The 12,542-nt window shown below is 41.1% G+C and overlaps 2 protein-coding genes across 4 annotated transcripts in view; one reads left to right on the top strand and one right to left on the bottom strand.

Annotated features, from left to right (window-relative positions):
* Window positions 1-3,545, top strand: part of LOC111969785 (high mobility group protein HMGI-C-like) — an 8,700-nt gene extending 5,155 nt beyond the window's left edge. The window contains exon 6 of the mRNA XM_023996040.2: window positions 55-3,545. Within this exon, the coding sequence (XP_023851808.1) occupies window positions 55-156 (102 nt within the window). The 3' untranslated portion in view covers window positions 157-3,545. The remainder of the gene's footprint in view (window positions 1-54) is intronic.
* A 42-nt stretch (window positions 3,546-3,587) lies between these two features.
* On the bottom strand, window positions 3,588-10,329 carry LOC111969784 (calglandulin). 3 transcript variants are annotated; one of them, XM_023996038.2, is made up of 5 exons: window positions 9,051-9,222; window positions 6,303-6,798; window positions 6,123-6,148; window positions 5,769-5,895; window positions 3,588-4,485 (listed from the first exon to the last, which is right to left on the bottom strand). In XM_023996038.2, the coding sequence occupies exons 2-5, from the start codon at window positions 6,591-6,593 to the stop codon at window positions 4,405-4,407; spliced, it is 525 nt and encodes a 174-aa protein (XP_023851806.1). In that variant the 5' UTR covers window positions 6,594-6,798; window positions 9,051-9,222; the 3' UTR covers window positions 3,588-4,404. The 3 variants fall into 3 exon arrangements, with proteins under 3 accessions (XP_023851806.1, XP_023851805.1, XP_023851807.1); XM_023996037.2 differs by lacking the exon at window positions 9,051-9,222 and adding an exon at window positions 7,981-8,361; XM_023996039.2 differs by lacking the exons at window positions 3,588-4,485; window positions 5,769-5,895; window positions 6,123-6,148; window positions 6,303-6,798 and adding exons at window positions 8,712-8,944; window positions 9,276-9,420; window positions 10,070-10,329 and having other exon boundaries at window positions 9,051-9,148.
* Between the last annotated feature and the right edge of the window lie 2,213 nt (window positions 10,330-12,542).

Here is a 12,542-nt window from a genome sequence, read left to right as displayed (position 1 = left end):
ACACACACACACACACACACACACTAATGTCGGTATTTTTGTGTCTTGTCACAGAGTCCTTCAGAAGAAACTGAGGGCCCCTCACAGTCACAGTCTCTGTCCGCTGAGGCTTCGCCATCTCAGGCTCCAGCCCAGGAAGTGGCAAAGGGGGAATAGACAATGTGCCACAAAACTACCTCAAGGTTTGGGCAGAGACAAAGAGGTGTACAATCCAACCTCCATTGTCATGAGGATTCCAAAACAACAGATAATAGCCCTGCTTTGTAGAACTGTATGCCTGATGGTGGTATTGTGATTGGCGTCTGTCCAGCACTGAGGCTGGGTCAATGATGGGCATAGCTTTGGTCAGTTGATTGATTACTTAGGATTCGGGTCAGTGGGTGGGGCTGTTCAGAGATTGGTTGATGTGTGTGTGTGCGTGTGCATGCGTGCGTGTATGCGTTTGTGGTGTTAATGGTGGTGGCATGGTGGGGAGTTTTTTTTTTTAAAGGATGCAGCTGCTGTCATCAAATTTGACTGACATTTCAAAACACATTACCGGGACAAGATTCATGACCCATTTGACACTATTGTCACACAGGAGCTTGACTCAAACGTAATTGTCTGTCCTGATTGTGAAGAAACACGGGGATATTTTGTTAGATATACGTTGGAATGGGAATACATGAACATGAACAGAATTAAGTCTGAACTCAACAGTGACATGACATCACACATCAGGTTTTGTTTTTACTACATTGCTCTAACCACACTTATTAAAACCTTAGAGGGCCATACTTGCGAACATTAGAACACGTTTTTGTTTAAGTTTAAGCGTCTGTCAATATGTCATTCTACATTTCAAAGGAAAAAACATTATCTCACCTGGGATTCAAACTTGCCGCAAACGGTACCAGGAGCCAGGCTGGCTCCACTGTGAGCTCATTGTCCACTTGAAGTTGCTTGTGTGTTTTAGTAACTCTGAATAGCAGATCCTGCCATTTGACTTCTGTTAAGGACGCTTCCATGGACAAGTGTTGGATCATGTCCAAATACGTATTTTAATTAGCTGATACGGAATTTCAACCAGACATAAATATACATATATACAGCCACCTGGTGAGCTATACAGCCACCTGATGAGCTTAGCATGTGCCAGGTTATGTAATGGGAACAGCTAACATGTAGCCTTTGATCACGTACAACTACATCAACGATTTTAATTGGCTGATGCTTAAACTTAAACTTGTTCTAATGTTCACAAGTATGGTCCCCAGGGATTTTTTGCCTTAATATAGCTATGCACATAGCTATTCAGGTGTGATTCATGTGTCATTCTACTCAGTTATGATATTATTCCATTTTTATTGTGTATTTCTGATCTGTTTTTGACATTCACAATATTACTTGACACACATAAACCTCATTAAGACCTTAACTCACCTCAGTCCCTTTGCCTTTCAGTCTACCTCAGTCACAGAAAAGCAGAGGAGAACTCTTTATAACCTCTCCCCGTACCAAAAAAAACTAACAAAGACACACACACACACACACACACACACACACACACACACACACACACACACACACACACACACACACACACACACACACACACACACACACACACACACACACACACACACACACACACACACACACACACACACACACACACACACACACACACACACACACACACACCTACTCAGGACAATCCCATACACACTGTACCCACTAGCCTCACACTCTCACTTCCACTTCCATGCTGACTGACTCTTTAAGCGGGTTCCAGCAGCAGCCTTTAGTGGTAATGCTCTGATTAAATATCTGAGATAAGACTTGGGGCTAGATTCTATCAGATCCGTGCTACATTCACACAGCGGTTGTTTTGGAGGTGGAACTGCGTTAGAGCTGTCAAATCCACAAGCGGCTCCTTGAGTTACCTTATCGCGGACACTGCCATTAAATGCAACAAAACCACACCCGACTTTATATCCAACAGATCTATCATGGATCATTTCTATCATGGATAGAGCCTACACTTTCTATCGCCGTTTTGGACAAACACGGTAGGGATAATAAAGGGATAAAGGGAGGGGTTGGTGACACACATGATTAGTTAGCTCATACCGCAGTAATACTGGACCTCCAACACTGCCAAAACATCCCCTATGCGGATGTCGGCTAATGTGGGTTAACACTCGATCTGATTGAATCGAGGCCTTGGTCTATCTACCTGGGTTCAAAATGACCCAATATTTTACTGTTTACTGTAGTTGGTTACTTACTCATAACTTTTTTTTATTTTTATTGTTTTATCACAACGTCTGTGAGCCCTTACATTTTTTTTCTCTCTTCACTTTTTACATAAGATACAATGTGATCATTATTTCATTTCAAGCTTTCACTTTCACGCTACATATGTGTTGCATTAACAATCCTAACATTAGTTGAACTGATGTCAGTGAAGTGTGAGACATGAAATAGTGAGTTAACACTTTGTTTTGGATCTTGCTGTAATGTATTTCTGGAGTGTGTGGACTTATCCACGTGCAATCTTTTTCTAGGGAAAGTTCAAGCGTTTAGTTTTCTGTCAGTTGCAAGTTAGTATGTCTGTGAGTCTTTTCCAACCTAGACTTTTTCTCTTGTTACTTCACTTCTTTGGATGGCATCACTGTTTGCGCTGTGGACTACCTCTGAAACTAGTCTGCTTTGGCTCTCAGAGGGGTGACTGGCTGGTTTTAGCTTTGCTTGTCCCCTGCAATCTTACCATAGCTATGGAACAACTATATCAGAGGTCCACTCATCTCACTTTGTTCGTAACAGCATACTGTATACAGATGTAGGATCTTAATTTGATCACATTTTTGTTGCTGAGTTTTTTCCTGCACTGCAGGAAATGCAAACTTGTAGTATATTTGAGATTTCCACTTTGAAATTTCAGACTTGATTTGCCCTAATGAAAAATGTATCAACCCTTACAAAAATGTTAATTAATTATAATCCACATAATAATTCAAATTTCCTGTTGCTGCAGAATTATGTTTCTGCTGTAGCAAACTGGATCAAATTAAGGTYCTACATCTGTAGGTAAATAAACCCAAAGTACGGTACTATGATGTCAGTAAGAGTGGCTCCTAACCTAACCACAGTCATACCTCAGCAATATCAGGATAGCCACTATCTATATTATAATCACAGTGTTGCTCTAAATGAGCTGACTGATATTGATGTATTCAGTATAAATATTTGAGGAGTTTATTTCATGTACTTGTTGTTATGCTTTATGTATGAGGGTTTTTMAATATTGAATAGAGTAGTTAGGTTCTCTTATCTTGTAACATCTCCAGCTTTAATCTTTTTTGTGTTTGCGATCAATGAAAAAGTCTCCCTTTTCATTTTAGTCTTTCATATATTGTTTGATTTATTTTTGATTTCAATCCATTTGAACTTGAATACACAACTCAAGAGGCTGTTTTCTAATTTGCCTCTGATCTGTCTCGCTTCATTGAGTATAGAGGTGCTACTTGGTCTTTCTGTTACCAATAAATGGTTCACATATGTTTGTTTGTCATGTGTTCATCAAAAAATTGTAGCACAATAAGTGGTTGTCAAAATACTGTGGTTTAAATACTCTGTTTTAGTGTATAGAAACCAATGCAGCTGCTTTATTACTTGTTATCGAGGAAACACACTACTAGTACTACTCTGAGGGCAAATGGAGAGTTCCCATAGAGGCGTAAGTGCTGAAGGACACATTTTGGACGTGTGTGGGTACATTACAGTATAGTAGTGTACACTGGGTGGGTTACAGTTCCCCAGGCATTGTCCTGCAGCAGTAATAGTTCTCCAGATCTCCTGATGTTGTGTTCTAGTTTTCCAATGTCCAGGTCTCCAGTCCACCACCATTATGGAAGCAGTTCAACATTTAGCAAAACCGTTTTATAGGAGTCACTTGTCAAATGTGGTTGTCTACATTTAGCAGCAAAATACAAACCTGTGGAAATAAATAATACATTCGAGACAAAGTTCTCATTAGAGAAGGAGGTGGGAGTTCCAGCAATTCTGCCACCAATATCACTTAACTATAGAGAAAGAGAGCGATCCAACAATGCACCACACTTGGAAGTATTTGTGCAACCAATAACAACCAGTGCAAAATCATTACTCGCATCATTTCCCCATATATCCCACCGTAGTCACTGAAGACAAGTTATAAACTGTAGACAATGAAAATAAGACTACGCTACAACTAAAACATCAGAATTCCCTTATAGCCCACCCTGAAAAACATAMTCCAAACATCAGTCTGTTTCCATGGGCTTCAATCCAGTTTTCCTTTTTTTTCCTGAGCGACAGATCTCTATGATGGGACAGCTAGTCCCCACTCCCCCCAGTCCCCTCATGCATGGAAGAGTGCTGTTATGCATTGAGAACGTTGGCTACGTCTGTGAAGACCAGGCGACTGGGCCTCTGCGTCATCCCCTGGGAGGTCGTGAGAGTCTACAGGAGGTGGGGTGGGGGCAAAACGGTATAACTGTGAGACATGAGACACCATATTACTTTGTACTGCCATGGTCATAAGCAGTCATATCAACTGTTTTGTATTAATATTTTGTAACCAATGAATAATGAATCTGCCCCTGCTATGACTGCTTATTACATCTGTTTTAGTGATGAAGCGTTAGGAACAAAGAAAGGGGTGGAAAAGTGAATCGATTACTTTATACATATATATATATATATATACACTTACAGTTCCAGTCAAAAGTTTCGACACACCTACTCATTCAAGGGTTTTTCTTTATTTGTACTATTTTCTAAATTGTAGAGTAATAGTGAAGACATCACAACTATGAAATAGTAGAAAAGTGTTATACAAATCAAAATATATTTTATATCTTAGATTCTTCAAAGTAGCCACCCTTTGCCTTGATGACAGCTTTGCACACTCTTGGCATTCTCTCAACCAGCTTCATGAGGTAGTCACCTGGAATGCATTTCAATTAACAAGGTGTGCCTTGTTAAAAGATAATTTGTGGAATTTCTTTCCTTAATGTGTTTGAGCCAATCAGTTGTGTTGTGAAAAGGTAGAGGTGTGGTATACAGAAGATAGCCCTATTTGGTAAAATACCAAGTCCATATTATGGCAAGAACAGCTCAAATAAGCAAAGAGAAATTACAGTCCATCATTATTTTAAGACATGAAGGTCAGTTAATCTGGAAGATTGCAAGAACTTTGAAAGTTTCTTCAAGTGCAGTCGCAAAAACCATCAAGCGCTATGATGAAACTGACTTTCATGAGGATCGCCACAGGAAAGGAAGACCCAGAGTTCATTAGAGTTACCAGCCTCAGAAATTGCAGCCCAAATAAATGATTCACAGATTTCAAGTAACAGACACATCTCAACATCAACAGTTCAGAGGAGACTGCGTGGCCTTCGTGGTTGAATTGCTGCAAAGAAACCACTACTAAAGGACACCAATAATAAGAAGAGACTTACTTGGGCCGAGAAACACGAGCAATGGACATTAGACCGGTGGAAATCTGTCCTTTGGTCTGATGAGTCGAAATGTGAGATTTTTGGTTCCAACCGCCGGATATAATATAATATAACTGTAGATCAGTGAACAATAGATCGCTGCAGGTGATTCAAGATGAGTCTGAACATAATGGAACCGTTAAGACTTCTGTGTATCATCGTAGATCTACGGTAGATTATCAGTATCATTGAACATGGGAGTGCAGCTGCAGCACTGCTTCAGGCTTGTAGTGTATATAGTACCTTGTTATTGGATTCTGTGAGGTTGCTGTCCCGATTGTGGTCCAGTAGTTCCTGTTCCAGGTCATCCTGTTCCTCTGCCGGGTCAAAATTATACATGGGCATCAGCTGGTGCCTCAGCTTCTCCAGTCTGGGCGGTGAACACAGGGCAGAGGGCAGAGGGGAAACGAAAGGGTTAGAAAAATGTATCTCGTATTGAAACTTTTAATGAAATGTGAGAAACACACATTACTGACAGTTCTCTCAATGCTATGATTATTTGAATATGCATGAAGAACAGCCCTCCCTTTCACAAATCCGACTGATAACTTGAACTCTTATAATTAACTACTTTGCAATTCAAGTCAATGTCCTCACCTCTTCCGTTTCCTGATATACAACATCTGGGATGGGAGACATGGTGGGGCACAGGGAGACACATTGTTAATTAGATAAAAGGGGGAAAAGCGACTCGTTCATACTGCACACTGTCATGACAAACAGACATATTTTGTGGGCATGGAAACTAGGTAGTGACTAAAGCGATTGCTTTCTTACCATGACCAATGCCAGGCCAATTACAGTGATGATGCCAAAGGGCACCAGCACCATGCCCATCCCCGAGCCTTCTAACGCCACCTCTGGCAGCTTGGTGGCGTTGTAGCTTGTCTCGTTGGTTGTTGTTATAGTAATGGTACTGGTCATGAGTGTTGTTCGCGATGCGGTGAAATTGTCCCGTTCCATCCTTGCGTCCGTGGTAACGGCGAGGAGGGAGGTCATGGAGGTGGGGGTCATGCTGGAGACAGTGGAGAGAAAGCTAGCGGTGGTTTTGGCCATGGTCGAATCCATGGTTTCAGCTGAGATGAAACAACCGAGGAATGTAGAGAGTTGTCTTGTTGTGTTCCACTGCAGTGGGTGTCTCAATGTGTCTCTTTTCTGTATCTCAGTCACCCATGTGTGTCACAACAGCCACAGGTTGTCTCTCTCTGGACTGAGGTCTGCTGAAGCTTTGGGAATGCATTGAGCACACCAGAACACACTCTACGGGCAGAACCTGAAACAGATCATTTTACACCGTCAGATCGGAAAACAAACAAACATATTATGCACACTACAATAGCATATTAAATGGCTCTGGTTTGGTTGGAGGTTGGTTTTGGGTGTGCATGTGTGTGTGTGTGCGTGTGTGTATGACAGGCCACAAACATCCTTCCTTCCGCAAACGGTTTGGAAAGAGTGGGAAGAGGTTTAGGTGGGTAGCATGTTTGAGGTCTGAGAGACACATATGTCAAACAGGAGGGGATTTTCATTCTGATTATATAAATAAAGGCAAAGCCTCTGGTCACCTGCTGAAATTAGTCAGGTGTGTATCTTGATCTAAAATGACGAAACAAACTGCCACCAAGATGCATCATCCATAAATACTAAACTAAATGCAAAATAATCTTGTCTGTTTGTCACAGTGCTCATGACATGACTAGAATTTCGCTACGTAAAAGTATGTGTTTGTAGAAGTAGGTAAAAGTATATACGTCCCCACCCCCGATTCCATCAGATTGAACCCCATAACAACCCCCGTTGTGCCGACAGGGCAGCAGGTAGTGTTGTGGGCAGGATGTGGGCACCAGAAGCAGAGGAAAAGGTGTCAGAACAAAGCAGATACAATACAGAGGAAAACAAACCCCCAGACATGGATCTATATAGAATTTATAAAGGGCTTGTAAAGGCTTCATTAAGCCTTCATAAGATATAATTAGAGGGTCAATGTATTGAAATGCTGAATTATGCCATGTATATTGTTGGCCAATAGTATGGCAGACATGCGACACCCTACTATAGTGTCACACAAACCGTGAAAACAAAGACACATGAGCCATCCCGGGTCCCGCCCCCCTCAGAATGCAGCCTGCCTGCATGCCTGTCTGTTCACCTAATGAGGAACATGTGCAGTGCAAGCTCTCAACCAATCAAAACCAAGAGCAAGTCTCAGCCTTTGTCACTGTCCAATTAGAGATCAAATACAGTACAAAGACAGTCAACATAAAATGTCCATAATATAACATGTTTATCTCTTATTGTCTTATTCACACCATGGAATGTTGTTGCACAGTGATCATTCCTCTGTAAGCCAATGAGTATAAATAAATAAAGGCGTTTAATCCTGCCAACGTGACATGCAAGCTCTTGCCTTAAATGCCCTCCCAGATTAGTGGTATATGTTATGTACAGTACCTACCTTTCGTCGATGTGGTAGGAGAAGCACTATTAAAAAAAAGGAGCCGTAGGAGGCAACAAGATAGAGGAGGCGTAATATCTTAGGGAGAAGGAACGTGTCCCCCTCTCTACACCTCCTCCTCTTCTGCTTCTCCCTGCTCCTCAGCAGTAACGCAGGCAGCTGCTCCACTGACTGAGGGGCTGTTTACATGGAAAACACACTCATTCTCACCGCTGCTCCACTCCATACAAAGCAACCCAACCCCTGGCTGCTTCCAAAGGATTCCCTGTCTATCTCTCCTTGCTTCCTTAGACCTGTTCCCCTATCTTGCCCCTTGTTGTGTTTCATCAACAGGAGAAGCTCCAGGGATTCTGCAACCATAGCCCTGTGATCCAAAGCCCCCATCCCTCCTGTGATAGGTCGGATGGGGTGTAAGCGGCAGCTACCGTTGGCTCCCTGAGCTGTCCATCTGGCTTTAGGGATGAAAATGGGATTTATTGGTTGGGCAGACCAGATGCTATCAGGCAGAGGGGGTGGCTGGCCTGGGGAACTTAACCCTTTGATGGATATCCTCTAAAAAGGCAAGGGACTGGAGATTCTCAGTGAGGCCAAGGTGCTTTCACTCAAGCTCTTTTCATTCATATAGTACCTTAAGGTTGTTCAGATGTTTTGTTGTTGTCATTTTAAGAAATCATACATATGAATTACTATATTTACATCAGAAGTCAATCAGTCAGCATACAAGATAGTAATAGCCACATCTTTATATGAATTAAAATATAAACATCTGCATACTTGAGGACCAACATTGAAAGCAATTGTCTTGTTTTATCAACATGCGTGATCAAAACAGGTGAAGCATGATGTTCATAACAGTAACCTACACGGTCAACCCTGACCAATATAATGTTTCCTATTCATGTTTGCCTTCTTTGATTCATTTAGCACATCTTGAAGGAGCCTCCAGTCATCATGGTCACACATTCTGGGAAGAAAATGTTACGCTTTTAATGGTAAAAAGGTTATTTGTTCAAACCTATCCAGGTTATTCTAAGCAAGATAAATTTCAAAAGAGACTAGTCTACTCTTACCTTCATAATCGAAGCTTCCATCCCCATCTTTATCTGCCTCCATTATTTGCTCTGCCTTCAACTCATTCAGTGGTGCTCCTACATTCATCAACACATACCTGCAAATAGAGGTGGTTTGTTACTGATTCTAAAAGTTATTTAAGTACATATTGGGGAAGAACAGTCTGCAAAAAGGTATCTAAACTGGAATCAAGCCATAGTTGCTGTAGGTATTGTTAGGTTTACTTCAGGGTATTCCACTCAATATATCCCTCGGCCTCTTTCTCAAACACCTTGAAAGCAGCTCGTAGCATAGCATGTTGGCCCCTCGCGCTTTCATGAACCAATGCCATCAAACCCAGGAAGCTCTCACGGTTAAAAGTACCTTTGCCTGTGATGACACAAAAACAGGTGATAAGGGGAGATATTACCACTGGCTATATATAGCTGTGTATAGGAAACCAAAAGAGAATTTGACAGCCTTAGTTATACAATTTCTTTGGATGTATTTTGAATAAATAAAAATAAAGAAGAAAGTTAAGGATGTCTTTAACGTTGTTAGTGGAATCAATATGTATTCGTACTGGGTGGTTGGTATTTATTGGTGGTATGACAGAGATAAACTAAATGCCTAGACCTGAGTACTAGTATTTCACAAGTGAATCCCAGTGAAACACTGACATCTAGTGATGACAGAGAAATCCTACATGTCATGTTACGGTACAATGGTTTTGATTTCTGTCTCTCATACTAAAATGAATCTTCACAGAAAAAGTGAATCACTCATCTGTGTGAGAAGAACAGCACCATTTGATAAAATTTCATACAAAATTTGACAGTGGGACAGTGAAGTGTGTAGCATTGCCGACTTTTTTTAGTCGGCTATAAAAGTTAATTGTACAATACAGCATATCATTATTATGGTAGATAACATTGTATTAGTTACTCAAATAAATAGTTAGTAAGATTATATATTATGCACATAAAACATATCAATGGTCACGTTAAAATGAAGGCCATATTGTGAAAGATATGCTCACCATCTTTGTCCACATCTTTGGCCATCTGAAGGAGCTCTCTCTTGGTGGGATTGATTACCATTAAACTCATCAGTCGCTCCAGCTCCTGTGTCTTCACTGTTCCATTTCCTTCCTCATCAAACATCTCAAAAACACCTTTATACTCAGTGATCTGTTCTTGTAATAGAGCATTTTCCATGCAAAAAAAGGGTGAATAAGAATAACCTTTGATAGAACTGAGTAAAGTTCAATCATCCAAATATGTTATGTCATGTAGGCCTGTAAATAACGCACTCAGATTAAGAAGTACAAAGAAAGTACCTAACTACTAAATGGTTACGCTCATGCCCAAGGCCAAGGGTCAGTTTTAAAGAAAATGTAATATGTATAAAATATGAGCCCATGTTGACAAATTGTAGAATCCTACAAATTATAGAAAATAGATGAATTCTTCCAAAAGGTTACTCACCATTTTGTTTGGTGCTAGAAAAATTGACAGGAGATGTACACCGACACTGTCACGCCCTGACCTTAGAGAGACGTTTTTATTTCTGTATTTGGTTAGGTCAGGGTGTGATTTGGGGTATGTTGTCTATTTCTTTGTTTTTGGCCGAGTATGGTTCCCAATCAGAGGCAGCTGTCTATCGTTGTCTCTGATTGGGGATCATACTTAGGCAGCCCTTTTTCCCACTTTCTGTTGTGGGATCTTGTCTTTGTTTGTTGTATGGGTTGCACTCCTAAGCTTTTTGTTCGTTGAGTTGTTTATTGTTTTTTTGGTGGAACATTTTATTAAAGAAAATGTACGCCTACCACGCTGCACCTTGGTCTTCATTTAACGACGGACGTTACAGACACGATTCATAGTGAAACTAAATCTACCTTTTTTTATTACTCAAGAACCTCTGTTACCCTTTCCCCTGGGTTAGTTATACAAGGAGACCTTTTATGGTACTGTATATAGGGGATGGGTTTACACTTTTTCCAAGAGATATCTATTCTGTACTTGCTGGAACTACAGTGCCATGAGACTAACAGGTATACATCTGTTAAATATGACTGATTTCTGGCATGTCATTTGTCAATATAAATCCTTTTGATAATAAAAATGTAACATAAATATGATTAGTATATAGCGCATTTGGTAAGTATTCAGACCCCTTGACGTTTTCCACATTTTATTACGTTACAGCCTTATTCTAAAATTGATTAAATAGTCCCCCCCCATCAATCTACACATAATGACTAAGTAAAAACAGGTTTAAATTTATTTTATTTTATATTACATTGACATAAGTTTTCAGACACTTTACTCAGGACTCTGTTGAAACACCTTTGGCAGCGATTATAGCCTTGAGTCTTCTTCGGTATGACACTACAAGCTTGGCACACCTGTATTTGGGGAGTTTCTCCCATTCTTCTCTGCATATTCTCTCAAAGTTGGATGGGGAGCGTCGCTGCACAGCTATTTTCAGGTCTCTCCAGAGATGTTCGATCAGGTTCAAGTCTGGCCTCTGGCTGGTCCACTCAAGGACATTCAGAGACTTGTCCCAAAGCCACTCCTGTGTTATCTTGGCTGTGTGCTTAGGGTCGTTGTCCTGTTGGAAGGGGAACCTTCTCCACAATCTGAGGTCCTGCGCACTCTGGAGCAAGTTTTTATCAAGGATCTCTCTGTACTTGTGAGAGTCCTTAGGTGCCTTTTGGCAAACTCCAAGTGGGCTGTCATGTGCCTTTTACTGAGGAGTGGCTACCGTCTGGCCACTCTACCATAAACGCCTGATTTGTGGAGTGCTGCAGAGATGGTTGTCCTTCTGGAAGGTTCTCCAATGTCCACAGAGAAACTCTGGAGCTCTGTCAGAGTCACCATCGGGTTCTTGGTCACCTCCGGGCGGCCAGCTCTAGGAAGTGTCTTGGTGGTTCCAAACTTCTTCCATTTATGAATGACGGAGGCCACTGTGTTCTTGGGGACCTTCAATACTGCAGACATTTTTTGCTACCCTTCCCCAGATCTGTGTCTCGACACAATCTCCGGACAATTCCTTCGACCTCATGGCTTGGTTTTTGCTCCAATCAAGTTGTAGAAACATCTCGAAGATGATCAATCAGGATACACCTGAACTCAATTTCGAGCCTTATAGCAAAGGGTCTGAATACTTTTCCCCCCCAAAAAATTCTAAAAACCTTTTTCGCTTTGTAATTATGGGGTATTGTGTGTAGATTGATGAGGAAAAATATGTTTTTATCAATTTTAGAATAAGGCTGTATCGTAAAAATAATTGTAAAAAGTCAAGGTGTCTGAATACTTTCCGAATGCACTGTATCTAAATATGTTGTTAACCGTTGGTTTACACAGTGACATCAACTGCTCCGAGACTGAGATGCTCTGAGACCTTTTCCTCTCACGAGCTTTCTTTTCAGCAGGTGCTTTGCAGTCCCGAGTGAATCTCTTTAGTACAACCTTAGAGCCAAAGGTTACTTCTAATAGCGCAGAGGAGTT

Source organism: Salvelinus sp. IW2-2015, linkage group LG11 (assembly GCF_002910315.2).
Source record: "Salvelinus sp. IW2-2015 linkage group LG11, ASM291031v2, whole genome shotgun sequence".
Lineage (NCBI taxonomy): Eukaryota > Metazoa > Chordata > Actinopteri > Salmoniformes > Salmonidae > Salvelinus > Salvelinus sp. IW2-2015.
Note: the sequence above shows the minus strand (reverse complement) of the source record. Positions and strands in the feature narration are given on the sequence as shown.

What these genes read in the sequence shown, in the direction of transcription:
- LOC111969784 (XM_023996038.2), bottom strand. Translation starts at nt 6,593, where the DNA reads ATGGATTCGACCATGGCCAAAACCACCGCTAGCTTTCTCTCCACTGTC. An exon ending in TTGGCCTGGCATTGGTCATG is followed by an intron (nt 6,149 to 6,302) that starts GTAAGAAAGCAA and finishes CTCCCATCCCAG; the next exon opens with ATGTTGTATATCAGGAAACG. An exon ending in TATATCAGGAAACGGAAGAG is followed by an intron (nt 5,896 to 6,122) that starts GTGAGGACATTG and finishes TTCACCGCCCAG; the next exon opens with ACTGGAGAAGCTGAGGCACC.